The following is a 20000-nucleotide window of genomic DNA, read 5'->3' on the forward strand; positions in this document are numbered from 1 at the left end:
GAAAAGTAAGAATATTAGAGATTAAAGTGAAACTGTTCGACTAAGTAAATAAACTACGGTTAAATAATTGTGGGCTCAATTACTGTCCAAAATTTATTCCCTCGAGCATTTTCCATTTTTCCTTGAACAAATTTGAATTGTTTAATTTAAGAGAGATATATTTTTCGATTTGATATTTATTGATCAAAATTCTTTTGAAGGGGCTCAAACATGGTTATACTTCTTTGCAACGGCATGTCCGCAAATACGACTTTCCTAAAATAAGTATGTAATTTAGTAGATCCATCTTCTCCACTGAGAACCCTAATATAATATCGCGGTATTCTGGCGTGAGGCCAAGTTTACTTAAAATGTTTGTTTATAGACCTCTTTCCAAAAAGATATAGCAAAGGAACAGCAAAAAAAACATGAGGTATTGTTTCTATAGTCTGTTGACAGAAAGAACAGTTTGGATTTTAAACGTAGCCTATTTTACAAAGTAATTCATTTGTATATAAAATTGAATTTAAAACCTTATACTGAAAGGAGCGTAAATAAGGTTCATTAGCAACTCTCAGTGGCATCACAAATGCCTCCGAAACTTGTTTGTCTTCTAGATTAAATTTTTCCTTAACTTTCTCCACTTACTTGGTTTTTTATATTTTTGCTTTATAAGATAGAAATAATAGTCACAACATTTGAAGTTTTCCAAATCAAAAATAACTTTCAAGTTGGGCATATCACAACGCAGTTGCAACGGAACTGATTGCCTTAGACCTGTCCACGTTAGAAACTTGGAGTTCTTCAAACCTGCACCCCTGACAACATTCAAAGATGCAATATTTGACATGTCATAAAGCAGATCAGTGGTGTATTTAATATTAATGTAGTCAGCTTGTACTACAATACTACAGAATTTTCTCTGCTTCTCGGGGACGCGACCTTCAGGACAAATACCGAATATCCGATTTAAATAGCAAATCTTTGACTCCTTTGATCAGAATGAAGGAGTAACAAATAAAGTTCTTTGGTTTATTTAGGCTGTTTTATAATCGTCATTTTTTTAATGTTTAAGTTGTCATAAGCCGACATTTCTCAGCATCTCTCGTTACGTAATTAACACACCACTTTCCGCATGTTTTCGTTCGCGCTAACAGCTTTTGAGACAGGTCGCACGCTTCGAAACCAAAGTTCTTATAATCATTGTATAACCGCAATGGTTGAAATGACTCTCTCTCGATACCAAACAGATTAACATTCCAAGATTAAGGACAATATTGTCGTATCATTATTTTTGGTTAAAAGAGGTTACCTTTAAGCTCTCTTATTCACTTCTTGGCATCTTTTTTTGTGTGGGTGGTTTCCTTTGCCTCAGTTTTGCATCTGGTCCGTCATCGCTGAGTGGTCGTTTCAGCATTTTGTCACGACTAACAGATATAATGTCTTGCTGGCGCTTTTTCATAATTTCATTTCACATTTTTAAGATGCTTGACAGGGTTGCAGATTAGACACTATGGGCTTTTGACTGAGGAGATTATTAGAATGTGAAAAGAATTTGTAGACAATGTTTATTGCAGGCGAAGCACGTGAAATATGAACCCTTGGGGGATGTAGAAAAACAAAACGACAACAAAAATGTTTAGAGTTAATAACAATGGCTCTGCTAATGATAACAACTATTGTAATCTTTCGATACTATAGCACAAAGTCTTTGTTTATTCGGTTTATCAGGCCTTCATGTTTCAACCGTCATCACCTCTTTTTGACGAAACTTCAAGCTATTGTCGCCTTGACCTTTTAAAATCCGATGATGTATTACGGGTAGCAACTCCCGTCAGAAAATGATTAAAATTTGAATACCAGTTACATAACACAGAACCCATCATCTTAGACGGATCTTAAAGCCCGTTCACTGATATTCACTGATATTCATGGAGTTCTTGAACGCAGTTTTCCTCGTAGTGTCATTTTGTTCTTTAATGAACCGTTTCACTGAAGCAGGTACGTTTTCTTGGCATTCAGTGGCTTAGCCTTTGGACTTCAGCCGACTTATATTTTACTTTAGAGGGACAGTTTCTAGATACGGTTGAATGTGAGTTACAAGGGGAGAATATAATTTTTTGCGATCCACTGAGTCATATCTTTAATAAGCTTCTGTCCCGCGTTCACAAAGCTGCACGGTTATCAAAACTTCCTTTAACTCTTTTCCTTCATCTTCTCGGTCATTTTTAAAATCGGTAACAGTTTGCTTTCATGGTTGGAGTATGTCATCTGCGAGGTAGGGACTTGGTTTCGCTTTAAGAGTGACCAAAACTTAATGTACACCTTTTGTTTTCCATCCTGATTCCTGACTCAAACTTTGAGATTTGCAATATTGATAAAATTGTATAAAATAGTCTCAGAGATGGTTTTGATGCACAGTTCTTGTTAAAGTTTGTTTGACTTGCCAAAACCTGTGTGATCTCTTCTTTTACAATAAGTTCTTAAGTTATTTTTCTAATCTACTAGCTGTTATTTTTAATCATGCACCAGTTAGACATATTAGAAGTCGATGATATACTTCATCTACGAAATCAAAGATGTGTGAAGACGGCGTATAGGAATTCAACAAGTGTGCCACGCGCAGATCTCAAGTCTGAGATTTTACCAGACTTTGTCTTTACTGTCTTTACACGGTCAGGGTTTTGAGTTTTTAGTTGTATTTTGATTCAACCTGCTCCAGATTTGTTTTTTGATAGTGGTGGACTAGAATAATTAATTCTTGTGACGTTTAATTTGGGCCATGTTAAGAGTTCAGTCAGCCAGTGCAACAAACGCAGTGGGCTTGATAAGTCGTTCTTGAAAGGACAGACAAAATAACTTAATTGTTGCAGGCCTGTGAGCCCCAAACTCCCATACGGCTTAGAAGTAACGGTGAAAAACCCAAAAAAAGTCAGTTTCTGTTACAAAAACACATCACTAGGAAACGAATTACGTAACGGTATCTTTTCCTGTTAGTTTTTTCAACAATCGTTGCAGCTGATTGAGTCAAACGGACGTTCGAAGTCTTCACAAAGGTGCCTTTTTGCGTTCGGGGCAAACTGTGGAATTATCTGACAAGCGTGTCAATCATTCGTTACTGATTGAATATTTCTTTTTCACACAGCTGGAGATTTGGCTTAGCCAAATTGATACCCTTTTCGTCAATATTTTTGTTCTCGGCTCAAGCCTGTCCCGCGTGGACTCTTGTGAGTATAAGAACTCAGTGAAATAGCTTGACATCATGGCAACTTTCGAGCATCTCCACTACAATCGTGCTCTTGATATCCATTCAGTGAGCTATTTGTTCGAAAAAGAAAGTAACAGTATAGATTGATTTTTATCTTATATGGTTCCAGATCGTGTGAACTGAGCTGTGAATGCCAATCATGTCTAAAAGCTTGTGGAGACAAGCAGGCGAAGAAGGGTGATACTTAAAGACGCACTGCAATTAAGTTGGTTTATTTTGTGAATGACTTCAAAAGTAAGTTTCCTTCCGGACAGGCCTTGCATCGAAGAAAAAAACTAAACTACTAGTACTGTTAAAGGAACAAAGTCCACCATTCATTAAACTGGGGTCAGACTGCAAATATGGCGTTTTTACCTTATTTTACCTTTCTTTTCTTTTATTAAAAGGTTTCGAGATCAGGTTCAGTGATAAACATTCTCATCTTTCACTCGAGTTAATCGCTGTAAATAACACAGAAGATTGCATGGCTTTTTGAATGATTAAGTTTTCTTTTTGCTGTAGCTATTGTTACAGTGGGTTTTAATATGGAGAGTAATTGATGCCACTTTACCTTAAATAAGATGGCTCAAACCAGTTTCAACACTTTCAAGAGACCTTGTTATCATAAGGATTGACACTACAACACTTTATCACGTAACAGCAATGCTATGGTACCATCTAAAACATCAATTATTTTTGAACAACATGCAGTCATTAGTGACGTAACAAGCTACCATGGCAACAGGAACGCGTCACAAAAACACCCTATATTTTGGCTTTAGTTGCTCGTATCTGAAAAACGAACTTGGTCACCCAAATAATTTATTGCATAAAAGTGATCAGCAGGCCAAAATGAAACTCTGCAAAGTTCAAAATATTTTCTGTGTAAGTTTCAATTATTTAAGGTGGCGCTGAAACCGCTGCAGAGAATTTTTCAATCTTTGCAGAAAGTTTCATTCTAGCATGCTGATTACATTTCAGACATAAAAAATGGGGGTCACCGAGTTCGTTTTTGAGATATGAGCAGCTAAAGCCAAAATATAAAGTGTTTTTGCAGGGCTTTCCCGTTGCCAAGGTAACTCCTTACATCACAATAAGTGGTGTTTGATATGGGACCATAACATTTCTGTTAAGTGATGACGCTTTGTAGTGTCAGTCCTTTTAATAAGAACGTTCTTTCAACTGTTGAAATTGGTGTGAGCCACCCTTAATCTTTTCACTCAATAGGAATCTCTAGTTGGGTCTTCATTTATATTCCTTGAGCACACAAGGAAGGAGAGCGAATGCCTGTTCTCTACTGAGTCTCTGTCCCGGGGGGGAGGGGGTACTTGCTATTAATGGGCTAATGTGGATGTGGCACTGGATGGGGTCCCATTTTCACGATTGGGTTGACTAAAAAGGCCGAGAGTTCCCGACAAGATTTACATAAGATTTATATAAGGTTTATGCATAAACAGCAGCGACTAAGTTGGGGTCGCTAATATTACATTTACCCAAAAGTGACTGATGGAGTCTATAATTGGCCGTATAATGATAGACTAAATTAAAGGCAAAATGTCGCATGGCTTAGCCTTCCTGAATGACATAGAATAATAACAAATGTTTAAATCAAAATAAAATGTTACATCAAACACGTTTTACATTCAGAGTTGTAAAAGGATAGTTCTTCTAAAAATGGGATTTTTGAAGGCGTAAGAATTCGATATCAGGACGGAAATCTGCGTCTGTTTGCGAAGACAAAATATCTGCCTTATCGGATTACTTTCAAACGGCGTATCAATTATGCACCCAAAAATTGAATATCATCTTTCAGAATACTTTATAAAGACTCATTCATAATCATGAGCCTAACATCCTTTCAAAACACCGATACAACGTCACGTTCATGAGCTTTATATCCTGATAAAACACTCCTCGTTAGTATTCTTTGTATAAAGAAGGCTAAAAAGGCATAGCTTGTTTTTCTGGTATGCTAATATTCTCCTCTTACAATTTGAACCATTGCTTTGAGTCCAGAGGGACACACGTTTTGTGGAATGTTTTTTAAGTCGTTCAAAAAACTCGCAGCACGTGTTTTATCTGGTCGAAAAACACTCGGCTACGCTTGGTATTTTTAAACCCTCAACTGCTGCTCGACGGTATTATGTTTCCATCTAATGGCCAAGGGGTTTCTATTAAACACCCCCTAGTTCCAATTCCACCCCTGTGGTATGGTGGTAGCTGGCTTGTAAGTCAGACAGCATGCATCATCAGCCCAAACTTTTCAACTTCAAACAATTTTAAACAGTTCTTACATAGCGTGCACACCCGTCTAGATCTGCAGTCTTATGGAATCTTGTGAAACGTTGCGCAAATTCTTTGGGGAAAGATACAGTCAACATTAAAGTGGTACTACTGCGCATCAAAATATTATAATTTTTTCCTTTGGATTTCAAAACTATGTTAAGTAAACACAAAGTGACCCAAGTTTTAAGCCAAAATTTCAAAAAGGCACTTGTTTATTTTAACTGTAATTTTCCTATTTAATGGTCCGCCAATCCGGAGAGCTATGACGTCAAAGACTCATTAGTTTAAGAGTGCAATGCGTTTGTACGCGACTGAATTAAGATGCAGCACGGGAGTTTTGGGCTTTCAGATTTTCAACTAGTGTTTTGCATACATTGCAAACTGCGTTTACACGCAATTTGAAGCTATTGAGTGAATGACGTCACTTTTTCCTAGATCCAACCCTCTGAGGTCCAGTCGGCCAGTTTTGAACGAGAGTAATGGCGGACCGTGAAATCCAAACGTTACATTCAAAGTAAACAGCCTTTGGATAAAAATCAAAGCTCAAAATTTTGCCAGGTAGTCGTTAAACAAATACACTTTCAAGATCTGAAGAAAAAAGGAAGTGATTTTTTTATCATCGTACCACTTTAAAATTCTAACGCAATATTTGGCTCCTGCGTGCCCGTTGTGAGTCGTTCTTTGATTAATCACTGTGTGATCCTGGTGCACCACCGAAGTTTCCAACAACGTCACATGTAAGTCCATAATTTGATTCCTTCTTTTTTTCTTAGTGTGCCAAGACCACAATAAGCTATGCTCACAATATGCAAATGATCGTTATTGTAAAGAATATGACAACATAAAGACGCAGTGTTCTCTATCTTGCCAACTGTGTGGTGAGTTATTTATTTATTTATTTATTTATTTATTTACTTATCCGATCATTCAATCGTTCTTAAATTCATCTAAAAGACTAGCATCCCATCCAGGGGGGAGTGGAAATACTCCTAGTCGCTTCATGCTAATGCAACCGGAGATAAGTGCCGGCCTGATGGGCCTTCTGGCTCGTAAGCAGAGACTTTAAACATCAAAGGAGCAAACAAAGATGCCAAGATTTAGGTTGGAAAGTCCACGACCGTGCACAATCTTTTGTTTTGCGCTCATACACTATGCATGAATTACTTAACCAACACGTTTCTATTGGTTAGTTCCTCAGTACGGAGTAACCAGCTATTGTGTTTTGTGCAAGTTTAAGGCCAAAAAAAAAGAACAAAAACCTACAACAAAGAAATTTGTCGGGTTTCATAACCATTCCCGTCTATTAACTATGATGTAATATAACAATTCCTTTTCAGTCCGCAAATTTCCCTGCGAAACTGGCCTGGCTATAAAGCCGACTTATGACAAACACGAACGGTTTGAAAATGAGCTTTCCAGGTCAGCTTGGTTTGTACTTTAGGTGCCAAAACGTAATTTGTGTTCTGTTCTGTTCTGTTATCATGACATGTACCAAACCTTTTTACGCACTCCTAACACTTGGCTTATAACTCTCAACCGGCCTCAGTCATCAATCACATCCCACGTAAACGCCACTAGGCGTCTTCTTCTCTCATGAAGTCGCTTCGTTTTTCCAATGTAAAAACAATTGCAGTCTAATGACCTGAGACTTTTGAGAGTGGTTCAAGTGGTCCTTGCTATAGAAAGATTTAGCGAGTCTTCTGCAGAGAAAAATATCTTCAAACTTGACGAAAGAGTGTAACTTGAACTATACACCCGGGATTTCAAGCATTTCGAGATTTGGTTGCTTTTTAAACCAAAGTAAGGGAACAGGATAATATGATAATAATAATAATAATAATAATAATAATAATAATAATAATAATAATTATGATAATAATTATAATTATAATAATAATTATAATAATAATAATAATTATAATAATAATAATAATAATATAATCACCTTATTTTAAGTCTCAAAGTTATTTAGCCGAGCGCGATTGCTCTTCTAATTGGGAAGGCTACAAATCAACTGAAATCAGAACAAATCAAATCAAATCTTGATTGGTTTTTGAGGAGAGGAGAAGAGAAAACCGGACAACCAGGGGAAAAACCTATCGGAGCAGAGTAGAGAACGAACAAACCCAACCCACATATGGCGAGGGCGTAAACGTCCAGGTTTAACGTTTTTACGATAAATAACTACCGATTCCTCTAATTTAACTAAATTTTGGGCATGTCTGGTCCAGAAAAGTCATAAACAGTTCAAGAGCCAATGACAATTTTTTTTAGACTGACATAACTCCCGCTCTCGCAAAATTTACAGTTAAATAAATATGGGTTATTGGCCAAGCTTGTTCGGTCAAGATGGCTGGGTATTGGCATGTTCTTTTTTTGCTTGTTTATGCGTCGAGGTCCATAAACGCGCAAAGAAAGAACGAGGCCAATATCCAGCCATCTTGACCGAACAAGCTTGGTCAATAAAGGATTTATTATATAGGATAAAACACCAAAAATATGACCTTTGATCTTGTGGGACCAAGCGAGAAATCCCGAGCGGCTCCATCTTGCCCGCTCGGGTAGCCAATCACAGCGCGGGATTTGGTTCGTCTTACCCGCTCACGAAGCTGATCTGATCTGATCTGAAGCTTTTATCATTCCATCTCGGAACATAGGCCACTGACAAAGTCCCTCCAGTCCCCTCTGTCCCTGGACAGGTGTTCGAGCTGGTGCCAAGAGAGACCTCAAGACTGGATGGTGCGGTCTGTGTCTCTCCTCCAGCTGTTACACGGTGTCCCTCTGCGTCTACTTCCCTGTGGGTTCCAACCGAGGGCTAGTCATATAATAATTTGATTTATTAAGTCGCCTGGAGCTATTTTTGGTGGTTGTGGGGGGGAGGGGTAAACTGTAGTTATCTTTGTTTTGTAAGGTAAAAAATGGCATTCAACTTTTTTAAAGGACTTAGATTTAGCGAAGAGAGGGATGGAGATCTTGGCAAACACGTTACAAAAAAGAATTTTCCGATTTCTTAGATCTTTCATCAGAATAGCTGTAATAGGCGTGCTTTTATTTTCGAAATGACCCGGTGAATTTTACTGTGTACCCTCTTGATAATTTCCTCTCTTTGTATTATATCAACAGGGAATAATTCTAATTCTACATCTAATTCTCCGCTCACTTCAGCTACATCATCGCAAACTCGTTCCCAGGGTCCTCTCTCTTCCTCACCGGGAACGAGGTTGACATCATCGTCGTTTCCCACGAAGACGCCGTCGACATTGTCACCTTTTATATTAGCTACAGCATCGTCGTTTTCTTCTATGGCCGCTGCATACGACCTTACTGCTCTGCTAAGCAGCACTGCTTCTTTACAATCAAGTGTTCTTGGAAATGAGGACAAGGCCCAAAACAAAAGTAATACAGAGAAGGCTTCTGCACCAAAAACAAACATCTCACATACAAAGATTATAATGGTAACTGGATTTGCATGGATCTTCTGTCTTGGTCGTTTGTAGCGTTAGCAAACTGTTTTTGGTGATGCTGCTGTTTCAATTGCAATTGTAAATAAAATCGATAAATTCACATAATACGTTTATAGTAGCCTGCTGGCGCCATGGTGAGAGCGCTTGCGTCTCACCAATGTGGACCGGGATCGATTCCCGAATTTGACATCTTAAGTGGGTTGAGTTTTTTTGGTTCACTACTCTTCTTCGGGAGGTTTTTACCCGGGTACTCCAGTTTTCTCCCTTCCTAAACAAAGCATCCTATGATTTAATGTCAGTTGATTTGATTTCTGTACAGCGGCGTCCCCAATTATTGACCCAGCGCTAAATACATTTGATACTTAAATAATAATGACCTTGCGCAGTTGATGTGCGCCCATCATCCAGAGACAAAAATAAATTTCATTTGCAATGCATTGTGGGGTCTTTGTGCTGTAGACGTTGTATTTTTCATTTAGGAACAGACGGAACTTTTCAGTCTTACAGAATTTCTTCTTGCTTTGATTGGTATGAATTTTTTTCGATATTCACAACTCCAAGAAATCATTACGTTTTTTACCAGAATTTGAATCTCCCTCCTTCTTCTGTTTTCGTCCTGACATATATAAGTTCAAATGACTTGACATCGAAAATTGAAGGAACTGCCTTAATGACTGCTTCACGTCTTTCATGGTCTTTGGTTGTGACATATAACTATGGCAGATTAGTCCTTTAAAGTTCGAGTTTATAGACCGTATTCATAAATGGCGGTCAAGAAATTATTCTTTTGTCTTAATGCTGATCATCCTAACCAGCCTCACTTTGGAACAAAAATTCTTTTGCATTTTGCTCGTGCTAACGAGGCTAGTTAGGATGATTAGCATAGAGACAAAAGAATAATTACTTAGCCGCCATTTATGAATACGGTTTATTTGATTAAGAAAAAAAATTCCTTATGGAAGCGACCGGGATTGAGAAAATGGCAGGCGACTAACCATTTATGGAGTAGAAAATATAATAAATTTTAAGAATTCAAGTAAGGCTTATCGCTACTCTTAAAACTAGCTAGTATGAAAGTAAAGATTTTCGCCGATCTACGTCACCGTCGCCATGTTGGTGGACGAAAACAAAAGATCTCTCATCACCTTCTTTGGTTCGTGAACCATCCTTTGCTCAAGACTTTATTGTTATTTGTGTCCTTGGAGATTGGTAGAAAACCATCTATAGAGCGTTTTCACATGAGGTCAAGGTGGCCATGTTGGTGTTCCAAAACAAAGAAATTGTGGCCATGGTGGTGTACCAAACTAATCCTCAGGGAATTCAACTCTATTTTTATGCAAATACTTTGTTTTGTTTCAGTAATCCAATATGGCTGCTGGTCACGCGGATGAAAACGCTCCACACTCTGCGTTTAAAACTAAAATAAGGATATAAAGTAAAAATGTGCGAAAAGCGTGCGTCAGTGAAATATGAGAAATTTGTAAAAGTAATAGTATGAAATGAAGAGGTGGTCCTCGCACTTAGAGTGTCGTAAAGCCAAAACCAAAGTAATTACTTTGGCCAATCAAAAGGACCGAGACAATCCAGTAAACCAATCAAAACTCGAAGTAATTACACGTAGCCGACACAAAGCGCGGGAAAATGTGCACGCGCGAGCCACGACTGGTTTTGGTTTTACTTCTGATTGGTTGAAAAAATGGCGCCAGAACTTTGAACCAATCACTGAGTGAAGTAATGCAAAACCAAAGCAATTTGCTAATTACTTTCGATACTCAATTGAAAACCGCTCTAACTAGGTAATTTAAGCAATTGTCATATTACAGACACCTGAAAAATTCAAGCGGCTTCAACGGGATTCGAACCCAGTGCTCTACCAACTGAACTATGAAGCCACTCAGTTGGGAACTAGTGAATTTGTGGGGCTCATTTGTTTCCGTGAAAGGACTCAATGCAAGAAATGGTAGAGCATTGCACCGGCATCGCACCGGCAGCGCAGAGGTCATTGGTTCGAATCCCTATACGAGGTAATTGCTTAAATTACCCAGATAAATGCAAGGAACATTTATCACTCTCTTCTATAACCGGCGGGTTCGACATGTTCGAATATATACATTTCTTTCAGTAATGAGTATGCTTGTTAAATAGGCTAAAAATGTCGAAATCTCATAATATATGTTGAAATTTAGATGTATATGTCCAAATGTCAAAATAAATCAGGTTGAGAAGTGTCAATATTAAATCAATGTGTCCACTTGCTACGAAAGCCGAGAAGGGCCTTCCGACTTCCGACTTCCGACTTCCGACTTCCGACTACCGACTTTCAACTTCCAACTTCCGACTTTAGAATCTAGACATCAGGCTCCCTCATTTTCCACGTTGAGTTTTGGTGTTCTTGCGTGCAAACATGGACGAGGAAGTAAGTAAATTACGGGGTATTTTGGCACACGTTGTAACGAAACACGCTTGCAATGGCGCATTTTGTGAAGCATTTTTTAAGAGGGGTATTTTACGTGAAAACTCTCTATTTGCCGTTTTTTGGCTTCGTAAGCACGATATCTTTGGAACTGTTTTACAACCGCCGGTCGGCAGCTTCAAAATGTTCCATACTTTTACGATAACATTTTTATGGATACGTTTTCAGTGAACTGCTTTTCGTTATCAATGGTCCAGCCAGCTCAGCAATGGTATTATCAGCTATGAAAGCTCCAGATAATATGACGGAAATAAAAAGACGTTTTGTTCTCTTTCCTTTCTGTAATCAAATCATGATATAACTTGAAAGTTAGTATACCGTTGAGAAAATGATCAGAGCAAAGGCCTCTTCAGTGAAGAGGGGTTTGGGGGAACTACAGCAGTTTACTAGTAAAAGGAAGTCGACTATAAGGACTTATGTCGAGAGGCCCACCAATGCCTAAGTGAACCCTTTTCCCCCATTACGGAGAAAGTGCACATCTTATCATCCTTCAGCCGGTGACGAAGAGGAGAGGCTTGTCTATCAAGAGGTTAACTCCGGCATTATGTTCTCCAATCAAATTTGTTCAACCGAGTGACAGATATAACCTTGGACAAAAGTCCTATGTAATGACATTTCCTGTAACGTGAGTATATGTTTCGTTTTTACAATATTAAGCCACTAAAAGTTATCTCGCAATATAATGTGAGGGCCTCGTTCTCATTTGAGGGTGGCTCATAATCTGGCTTGATTAATGTCACTAACCCTTCTAAATCTTCGTTGTAATCGATCACATTTCTTGACAAGCATTTATCCTCTATGTCGACATTTAGCAAGTAATTGTGTGTTCCATTGGCTTCACGCAGAAAAAACATGACATCTGCTTTGCCACCCTCTACTACAAATCGTTTCTGTTGTTGAATATTGTGTGTTCCATTGCTCGGCAATGAGATGTAGTTCCCGACGAAGGATAGGTAGGAAACAAAATTTCAAACATTCCGTGCTAAGGTATTCGTCTTCGTACAAACCAGAATCCCGTAGGTCCTTAAACAAACTTATCCACCATCCCCCACCGCCCTAGTGAAATTGAGACCACAGGCTTCAATGCGTTGATTTCCACTACTTTTGCCTTGAATAAAGTTTCCTCCTTCCGCGAAATCTTCAAAGTCATGCCATCGAAAGAATTGTTGAAGCGTTCCAATTATTGTATTTTCTGTTCCCTTGTCGCAACGCATCCCTCTGGGTACTCCTTTAAGTTGTCGCACTGTAATGAGGTAGTGCGCAGCAATAACTCTAGGATTCTTTTTTGTTGAACTGACCTCCAACCAAAGAATTCGCCTACAGAAAAGCCGTCAACTGCTCCGTGAATAAAAAATCGGACGAGTGCAAGCTTATCCCACCCGTCGACGTGCCATAAAAAGTTTGGCCCTGGATTGCTATACCTTCTTCTCTTCAGCCTACGTCTTTTACGACGCTCCACTCCCTCAGGATCTATAACACACGCAGGGATTTCATGACGGTACCCAATCTTACTCGCAAATTATACTTCCCTCTGATCAAGTGCCTGGTAAGTTGACGATAACCTATGAAGGAGTCCCAAGAAATTTTCAATTTTTCCAAAATAGCAAAGACTATCTGTCCAAGAGGAGATTCGTTTGTACGCCTCACCCAGTTTCAAACGTTTTAGAATTCTCTTAAAAGTATGCACAGAAAGAACTATGTCGTGTTGTACAGCCAGAAAACCAACGATTTCAGCGTTAGTAAACCCTTTGCAAAAAGTAGCTTCTAATTGCGATCTCTCCCTCCACATCTTTATCTTTGCGTAATGCGGGTGTGTAATCGGGTAAAACGTCCTTCGATGGACATAACGCGTGGGAAACAATAGTAAGACGAAACAACCTATAATATCACAGCAAACGTTAGTCACGCAGGTTGAGCATGTTAAAAAACATTCTTAAGATGACATTTGCAATCAAGACTCTACGTACCGAAACATAACAGTACGTTAGCGGAGAGTAACACGATGTATCTCACTGACGTAATCCAAATTAGTCTCACCGAAGTGTGATGTGCGTAATGTGAACAAACTGGAAAAGAAGTCCAAGTAGGAACTCGGAGGTTGGAAGTCGGAAGTCGGAAGTCGGAAGTCGGAAGTCGGAAGTCAGAAGTCAGAAGTCAGAAGTCAGAAGTCAGAAGTTGGAAGATCGTTTTCGGCTTTCGTAACTTGCAATATGTGTCCACAGTTTACAAAAAACTTGTCTAAATACAAATTTGCATCTCCAGGCTATGTGAATAGATATTTGACTAGAACGTGAAGTAAATAGGCACCTTACAACCTTAGACGGAAATGGGAATCAAGAATTATTATCTCTGCACCGTTTTATATCTCAAATTCTATGCGCGTCATGATATACCATATTTTAGCTTGTCGTATTCAACAATACGTTTCGCTAAATTTTTAAATCTTTGTTACCTGATTGCAGGATGGAGTTCTACTGTGTTTACAATTGGGCTCCATTGTTTCCGAGGTATATTTTTGTGCCTTTTTTTCTTTTTAACTAATCATGAGAGCCGTTGTAATAACTGCTTTCTGACCCGAAAGTTCGGTGAACTTGTTAAAGTCAATGAAACGAAGTGGGTTAACAAAAACGCAAACTTGTAATTTTCGATGAACGTTTGCGGTCATGTCGTCGTCGGAGATCGCAAGTTCCTTCTGTAGAGAGGGCATGCCACGAGGGGGAGGCGGAGATCCATGATCAACCTACTTCAGTTATGCATGGTACATGAAGGAAGGCGCGAAAGGAATTGCGGACTGAGTTATCCCTTTGATGCCAACATATGTCTCTCTCAAGCACTCACGGTCTTTGAGATTTTCAGTAACAAGGTATGTTGTTCTGCCAATCCACAAAATAAGAATTCACGGGAAAACAATTTCCACCCAGTTGGAGTTCAAACAAACAATGTTTTGTCAAATGTGGTCGTAAATACAGTTCCATCAGCCTAGCGGCATATAGTCCAGCGGATGATCCCAATGTGAGGATGCCCAAAGCAAGTTCTCTTCTCGAAACAGCTGTAGTTTCCTGGTGAACTAACAAGGCTGAATTGGCGTAAATGTTTCCTGTTAGGAAACCCATCACCACACTGTACGCCACAACAAATTCCACTTCTGTTTTAAAGCGAAACCACGAACCAAACACGAGTAGGAACGACAATATACTTCCAACGGTAGCAAGGATCCACGTGCTTTTTATTTGCAAGTAAGGGACCAGGAACGAGCACGTGATGGAGACCAGCAAAAGATACACACGCCCCAAAAATTTGCCGATGGCGTTTGCAAATGTGTAGTACGTCAACCGACCCATCGGGTAAATATCCTTGTGCGGATATGCCAGTGGTTTTACAAAAGCCTTCATCGACAATTCATCCGCAAAGTAGAGCAAGAACATATAGGTCATCATCATGAAAAGACTCCACACAAGGGTAAATTTTTTCGAGAAATTTAATTCTTGTATATCTTGCTCTTTACTTGGATTGCGTATAGAAGCATAGCGAACACTTGGGAAGGTAATGTTTTGAGATTTGCCTGCTGAAAGAGAACGGCTCATGAAAACGTACAAAAGGAAAAAGCAAGGGAGGAGTGGTGCGATAAAAGCCACGGCGAGTCGAGGTGAAACACACGTCCATTCCAAGACTCCTACAAACAATGCAAAAATGATTGAGATTAGCGAGAAAGTTACATATTATATACCATTTTAAAACTACTGGTGATTCTTTCAATCTGATTGCCTCTCGTCAGTGCAATCGCTTGTTAATTTATAATGTCAGTCACCCATACTTATAAAATATGGCTTCTGAACACAGCATTGAAAGTATTAAATGGAACATGTCTGTTAACAGACGTTCTTTTGGTTGCTCAATGTACCGACTATTTCTTTTTAAAAAAAACCCTCCGCGTTGTGTACGCATGCTTTCGACTTGCAGCCAAGTTTCAAAGTCAGTCAGCATTAGACGGAACTTGGCTCAAAGCATCCACAAGAATAATTTCGATGTCTTCATCCTCAGTGTCGAGCGCATTCGATAGGAAGAATTTTGAATGTATTTGACATACTTAATTAAACAATTCAGTAAACTTATTTCTAAGGAAAAAGACCAAACTTTGCCGCCGAGGCCGCCATATTTATAAACAATCGTTACCACTCCCCGCGCGTTAACTCTTCCGGTATCTTAATTAAGGTGATTCCTTAGTAATAGAAGTTGTTGTAAGATTTTCTTTAAACTTTTCTCGATTGTCCCCTACATTATGGTGACTCGAAATGTGCAATTAAAAAAATAGGTCACCAAGCTCGTTTGCGAGGTTTAACTTGCTCAAGTTACTCATTTGATCATTGCGACTTCATCCATGAAGGACAAGTTTTTTCCATGGGTTCAGGATACGTTTTGCAGGAACAGGAAGCACAGCTTTGACGTAGTTCTTGAAATAACAAAACAGGTCAATTGTATTGTTCAAAAGGAATAATTTAGTGTTTGTTTTATGGCACAGGCACACGTCTTGGAAAGGCACTGACTACAAATATTCCGCGGGTGCGTGATTTCGAGGAGACAATTTTGTGTCCACGAGTGATGTCTACGAATACTTTTTTTCCTGTAACTTTCTTTTCTGACGTAAATTTTTTAACAATTTTTTACAGCACAAAGAGGATAAGTAAGAGAATAAAATTATGCCAAAAAAAAGATAGGTCACCAACCTCGTTTAGGAGAGAACAGAAAGCAAACCAAGCTCGACTCCTCGACGTCTCCCCGATATTGCGGTTTCACTTTCACTGTCGGACTGAAATGTTATTTAGCATCATCAAGGCTATCACTCGACTTTTTGTTTTGCGAGAGTCTAAAAAGTTTCCTGTTTTGCTCTTTACTGCTGTGCTCTGAAAACGGCCATTCTTCTTTCTAGCGAGCTTTCCCGCACGAAAGGTCGCCATTTTGAAATGTTATTGGCCACGTTCGATATATCAGTACTCACACACGGCTACGAGTCTTAATGGTTAAATTTAAACATTGTTTTGTTTAGAAATATCCGTTGAGACTTGAGGCAAGGAAAACAGAACTGAGCCGTGAAATTTGACCATAAAGCCTCTTAGCCGTGCCTGAATACGAACGTGGCCTTCGCTGTGTTATGCGCAGAACAGGATGCGCAGTGCAATACTAAGGAATCACCTTAAGATGGCCACGCATTTCACCAAATGTCAGGTTAGGCCCGTTTTAAACGTCGCATTTTACAAGTGCCGAATCTAATGTAACTGAGACTGAAAATCTATTGCTTTCGATCATTTGCATTAGATTCGACACATGTAAAATGCGACGTTTAAAACGGGCCTAATGCGGGACGACACGAGCTCCTGACAATAAATATTAAATTGTCTTTAAATTGTCTCCACACAGTTCATACCAGTTTCATTCCTGGAATGTTGATACACACTTTCTATACCGAAAGACTCAATTGCGAAATTATTCCAATTAAGGGAAATATCAATGAAATGAAATTAATGTTTATTTGAAGTGCAGGTTATTGAGGAATGATAAAATTGAGCGATTGTCGCACTTAGCTGGACAATTTAAGCAAATGTCGCTTTTTGACACCTGAAAAAAATTCAGCTGGCTCCACCGGCATCGCAGAGGTCGTGGGTTCGACTCCCGTGGTAGCCAGCTGAATTTAATTTTTTCGGGTGTCTATAAAGCGACGTGCCAGCTAAGTGCGAGGCCAAGTCAGTCAGTTTTCTCTCATTCGGAAATAGTATTTTTAGATAATGTTCTCGTAGCAGTCGGCTTACTTTAACTGAGCTTCCTAATGACGTGAAATGATCAAAGTTGTGGTTATGTGGAGGAAGTCACGGTTGATCATCCGACTACAACGTGTTCTCTCTAAAAATCCATACCCTTTCTACCAATTTTATTCCTGGAATGCTTGTGCACGTTTTCCCAGCTAAACGACTTAACATAACAGCGAAATTATGAGGAAAATGCGAAGATATTTTTTTTTTATGAGATTCTCCTAGCTGTCGTTGTCGTCCGGCCTTGCCTCACTTTCTCAATGGTCTTAAAGGGCGAAAATTGACGATAGCAATTCAGTGTTCTTTCTAAACAACCACGCCTTCATACCAATTCACTCCTGGAAAGCTGGTAACCACTTTCAACGCCAAAGGACTGGGAATTATTGACTAACAAGAAGTGTTCTTTTTTTAAATAACGTTTATGTAACCATAGCTGCCGTACTTGTTGTTATTACAATCCAGGGGATACGTTAATGGAAAAAAAATGGGTTGTGACGACAATGTAATGTTCGATATTGATTTCATATACACTGAACGATTAGTGTAGGTATAATCACATGATTTGGAGTGTAAATTGGAATAAATAATCGGCTCGTAAATTTTTTCAACTATGAACAAAAGTGCAGTCCTTTTAATAGGACTAAATTGTCAACGGACGCGTGTCACTTATCAAGAAGCACGTATCATAAATTTTGCGCCATCCAGGGCTGGCATTTGATTGGGCACCCAAGATGTTCTTTGATCATTGACCAATCAGACTGCTTGGCTTGTTAATTAACTCTTTTTGCACCGAATTAACACTATTCTGCACTGTGTTACCTAAAAACTTCATTTCTCTTAGCCAATCGTATTAAAGAAAATTTTTCCATGTTTGTTATTAAATTAAAAGACACTTCTAAACGGCTCAGCAATGAAGCCTCAAGGGTTACAATATGTCATATAAAACAAAGCTTTTTGTCTTGAGCATAATAGTCATCGAGTGAGTAAAATCCTTCACTCATGATGAACAAGTTTGCATAAATAGACAATAACCAGCTTAATTGAGTTTCAAATTGTCATTCATTTCATTGCCCAACTCTTCTTATCAACGACGTGAAATTACGAAACTTAAAGTTATGTGGAGAACGTGATTTCCTCCACAGTATAGTCCACAATTTTTGTCCTCGTGAATAACTGGAATCATCGAGGAGTCACAAATTTAGATGCGCCCTGTTATTTTAACACGAACGATCTTTTATCTGACCGTGTATTCGTGTTGGTTATTGTTATACGGCGAAATAAATGCTTCCATTCAGGCTAGCTTAAGAAAAACGTCTTCCAGTGAAATTTATTTAAAACTTCCCTGGCTCGAGCGAGCAGGGTTTTGGTGATTTGATGAGAGGCGATATGAGCTCTTTGGTTCTCTGTTCCGCGCTGTTAGCTTTTTGTCTGCTTTTCCTGTTTTTTTCCCTCTCCCCAGAAACCTAAATTTGAGTTGATTTAAAGTATCCTTAACACATATAGGAATCTTTTTGGTAGCCATTTTCTTTTGGAAGGCAGCGTATTATAAAAAAGCTGGCTTCAAATCGCACCCCAATTTTCAGTCTTTTAGTTCCTTAATTATAAACTAGTGAACAGTAAAAGCCCTCATAATTCCATACATTGTTTCTATGCAAAATTTTGGAAGCAATATAGTACTCAAATAAATATGTGATCATGATATATCGGGCGCCAATTTTCAGAGCCTGATACCTAATTATGCAATGCACGCGCTCTATCAATATTCAGTTCTGTTTATATAAAATAGCATATATTTGAAGTGCAGAGGAGACACGAAATGAAAATTTAGTACAAAGCAAACTTAAGCAGTTGCAAGCAAGTCTGAAAAATCAAGGCTCGTACGGAATTCAAATCCATATGACCTTGTAATTTTCTCTGCATCGATGGGCATACAGTAAACACCCGCATATAAGAACCTAGATTTCTTCAAGTTAAGCTAAATAGGTTCTTAGAAAAATGGTATTTACAGTAGTTGTAAGGCTATCTACAATCTTGGACAAAACTCTTGGGAAAAATTCTAGCTTAAGTATCATTTGGCATGCACTTACAAAGTATATTGGTCCTTCCCCCGCTCCCCCCAAACCAATGTTGACAATTTGATGCAAAATATACTGTTCAAGCCTTTGCCCGTTTTTTTAACCAACATTGGAATGGGGGGGGGGGTAAAGTGGGAAGAATTTAATCTTTATCACACAGATAAATGAGAGCGTCACATTTCCCAACTAGTTTTGTCCAAGATTGTAGGTTCTAAAATTAGCTCTTATTTCCACAAAAGATATCCACTCTATGATATGGTTTGACTGATTTCCTCTGATGAGGATGCTGATACCTTCACATTTCATAAGCATGAAAAATAAGTTTTGAACAAGATCTGCTCAGTTCAGTTTGAATTATAATCATAATAATAATAATAATAATAATAATATTATTATTATTATTATTATTATTACGCTTCACAGTAATTGAACGGTCAATATATAACAATAGAAGGTGCACAGTGTATATAAATATATAATATACATGAATTGTACATTAAAAATTCCAAGGGTATATAAATAATGAATTAATAATAAAAAATTTATAATAATAGTAAGGTATTGTTCAAAGTGCAATTTGTTCCAGTCGCCTGAAATTCCATGGTCATTTTCTAAACTAAGGACCTGTTTAATTTTTTAGGCTAACCTGTTTCTTATATAAGGGGGCTCTAA

The 20000-nt window shown here is 38.5% G+C and overlaps 2 protein-coding genes and 1 long non-coding RNA gene across 3 annotated transcripts in view; 1 reads left to right on the plus strand and 2 right to left on the minus strand.

Moving 5' to 3' along the window:
- LOC137970107 (uncharacterized) overlaps window positions 1–1476 on the minus strand; it is a 16368-nt gene extending 14892 nt beyond the window's left edge. The window contains exon 1 of the long non-coding RNA XR_011116762.1: window positions 1292–1476. This is a non-coding gene — a long non-coding RNA (uncharacterized lncRNA). The remainder of the gene's footprint in view (window positions 1–1291) is intronic.
- Window positions 1477–1816: 340 nt separating this feature from the next.
- LOC137970103 (uncharacterized) lies at window positions 1817–9081 on the plus strand. The gene is made up of 3 exons (XM_068816583.1): window positions 1817–1980; window positions 6286–6390; window positions 8636–9081. Exons 1-3 carry the CDS (start codon window positions 1911–1913, stop codon window positions 9007–9009), a joined length of 549 nt encoding a protein of 182 aa, XP_068672684.1. The 5' UTR covers window positions 1817–1910; the 3' UTR covers window positions 9010–9081.
- A 141-nt stretch (window positions 9082–9222) lies between these two features.
- LOC137970100 (battenin-like) overlaps window positions 9223–20000 on the minus strand; it is a 12055-nt gene continuing 1277 nt past the window's right edge. The window contains exon 2 of the mRNA XM_068816579.1: window positions 9223–15122. Within this exon, the coding sequence (XP_068672680.1) occupies window positions 14302–15122 (821 nt within the window). The 3' untranslated portion in view covers window positions 9223–14301. The remainder of the gene's footprint in view (window positions 15123–20000) is intronic.

This window comes from Montipora foliosa, chromosome 9 (assembly GCF_036669935.1).
Source record: "Montipora foliosa isolate CH-2021 chromosome 9, ASM3666993v2, whole genome shotgun sequence".
Lineage (NCBI taxonomy): Eukaryota > Metazoa > Cnidaria > Anthozoa > Scleractinia > Acroporidae > Montipora > Montipora foliosa.

What these genes read in the sequence shown, in the direction of transcription:
- LOC137970103 (XM_068816583.1), top strand. Translation starts at nt 1,911, where the DNA reads ATGGAGTTCTTGAACGCAGTTTTCCTCGTAGTGTCATTTTGTTCTTTA. An exon ending in GAACCGTTTCACTGAAGCAG is followed by an intron (nt 1,981 to 6,285) that starts GTACGTTTTCTT and finishes TTTTTTTCTTAG; the next exon opens with TGTGCCAAGACCACAATAAG. An exon ending in TCTATCTTGCCAACTGTGTG is followed by an intron (nt 6,391 to 8,635) that starts GTGAGTTATTTA and finishes TTATATCAACAG; the next exon opens with GGAATAATTCTAATTCTACA.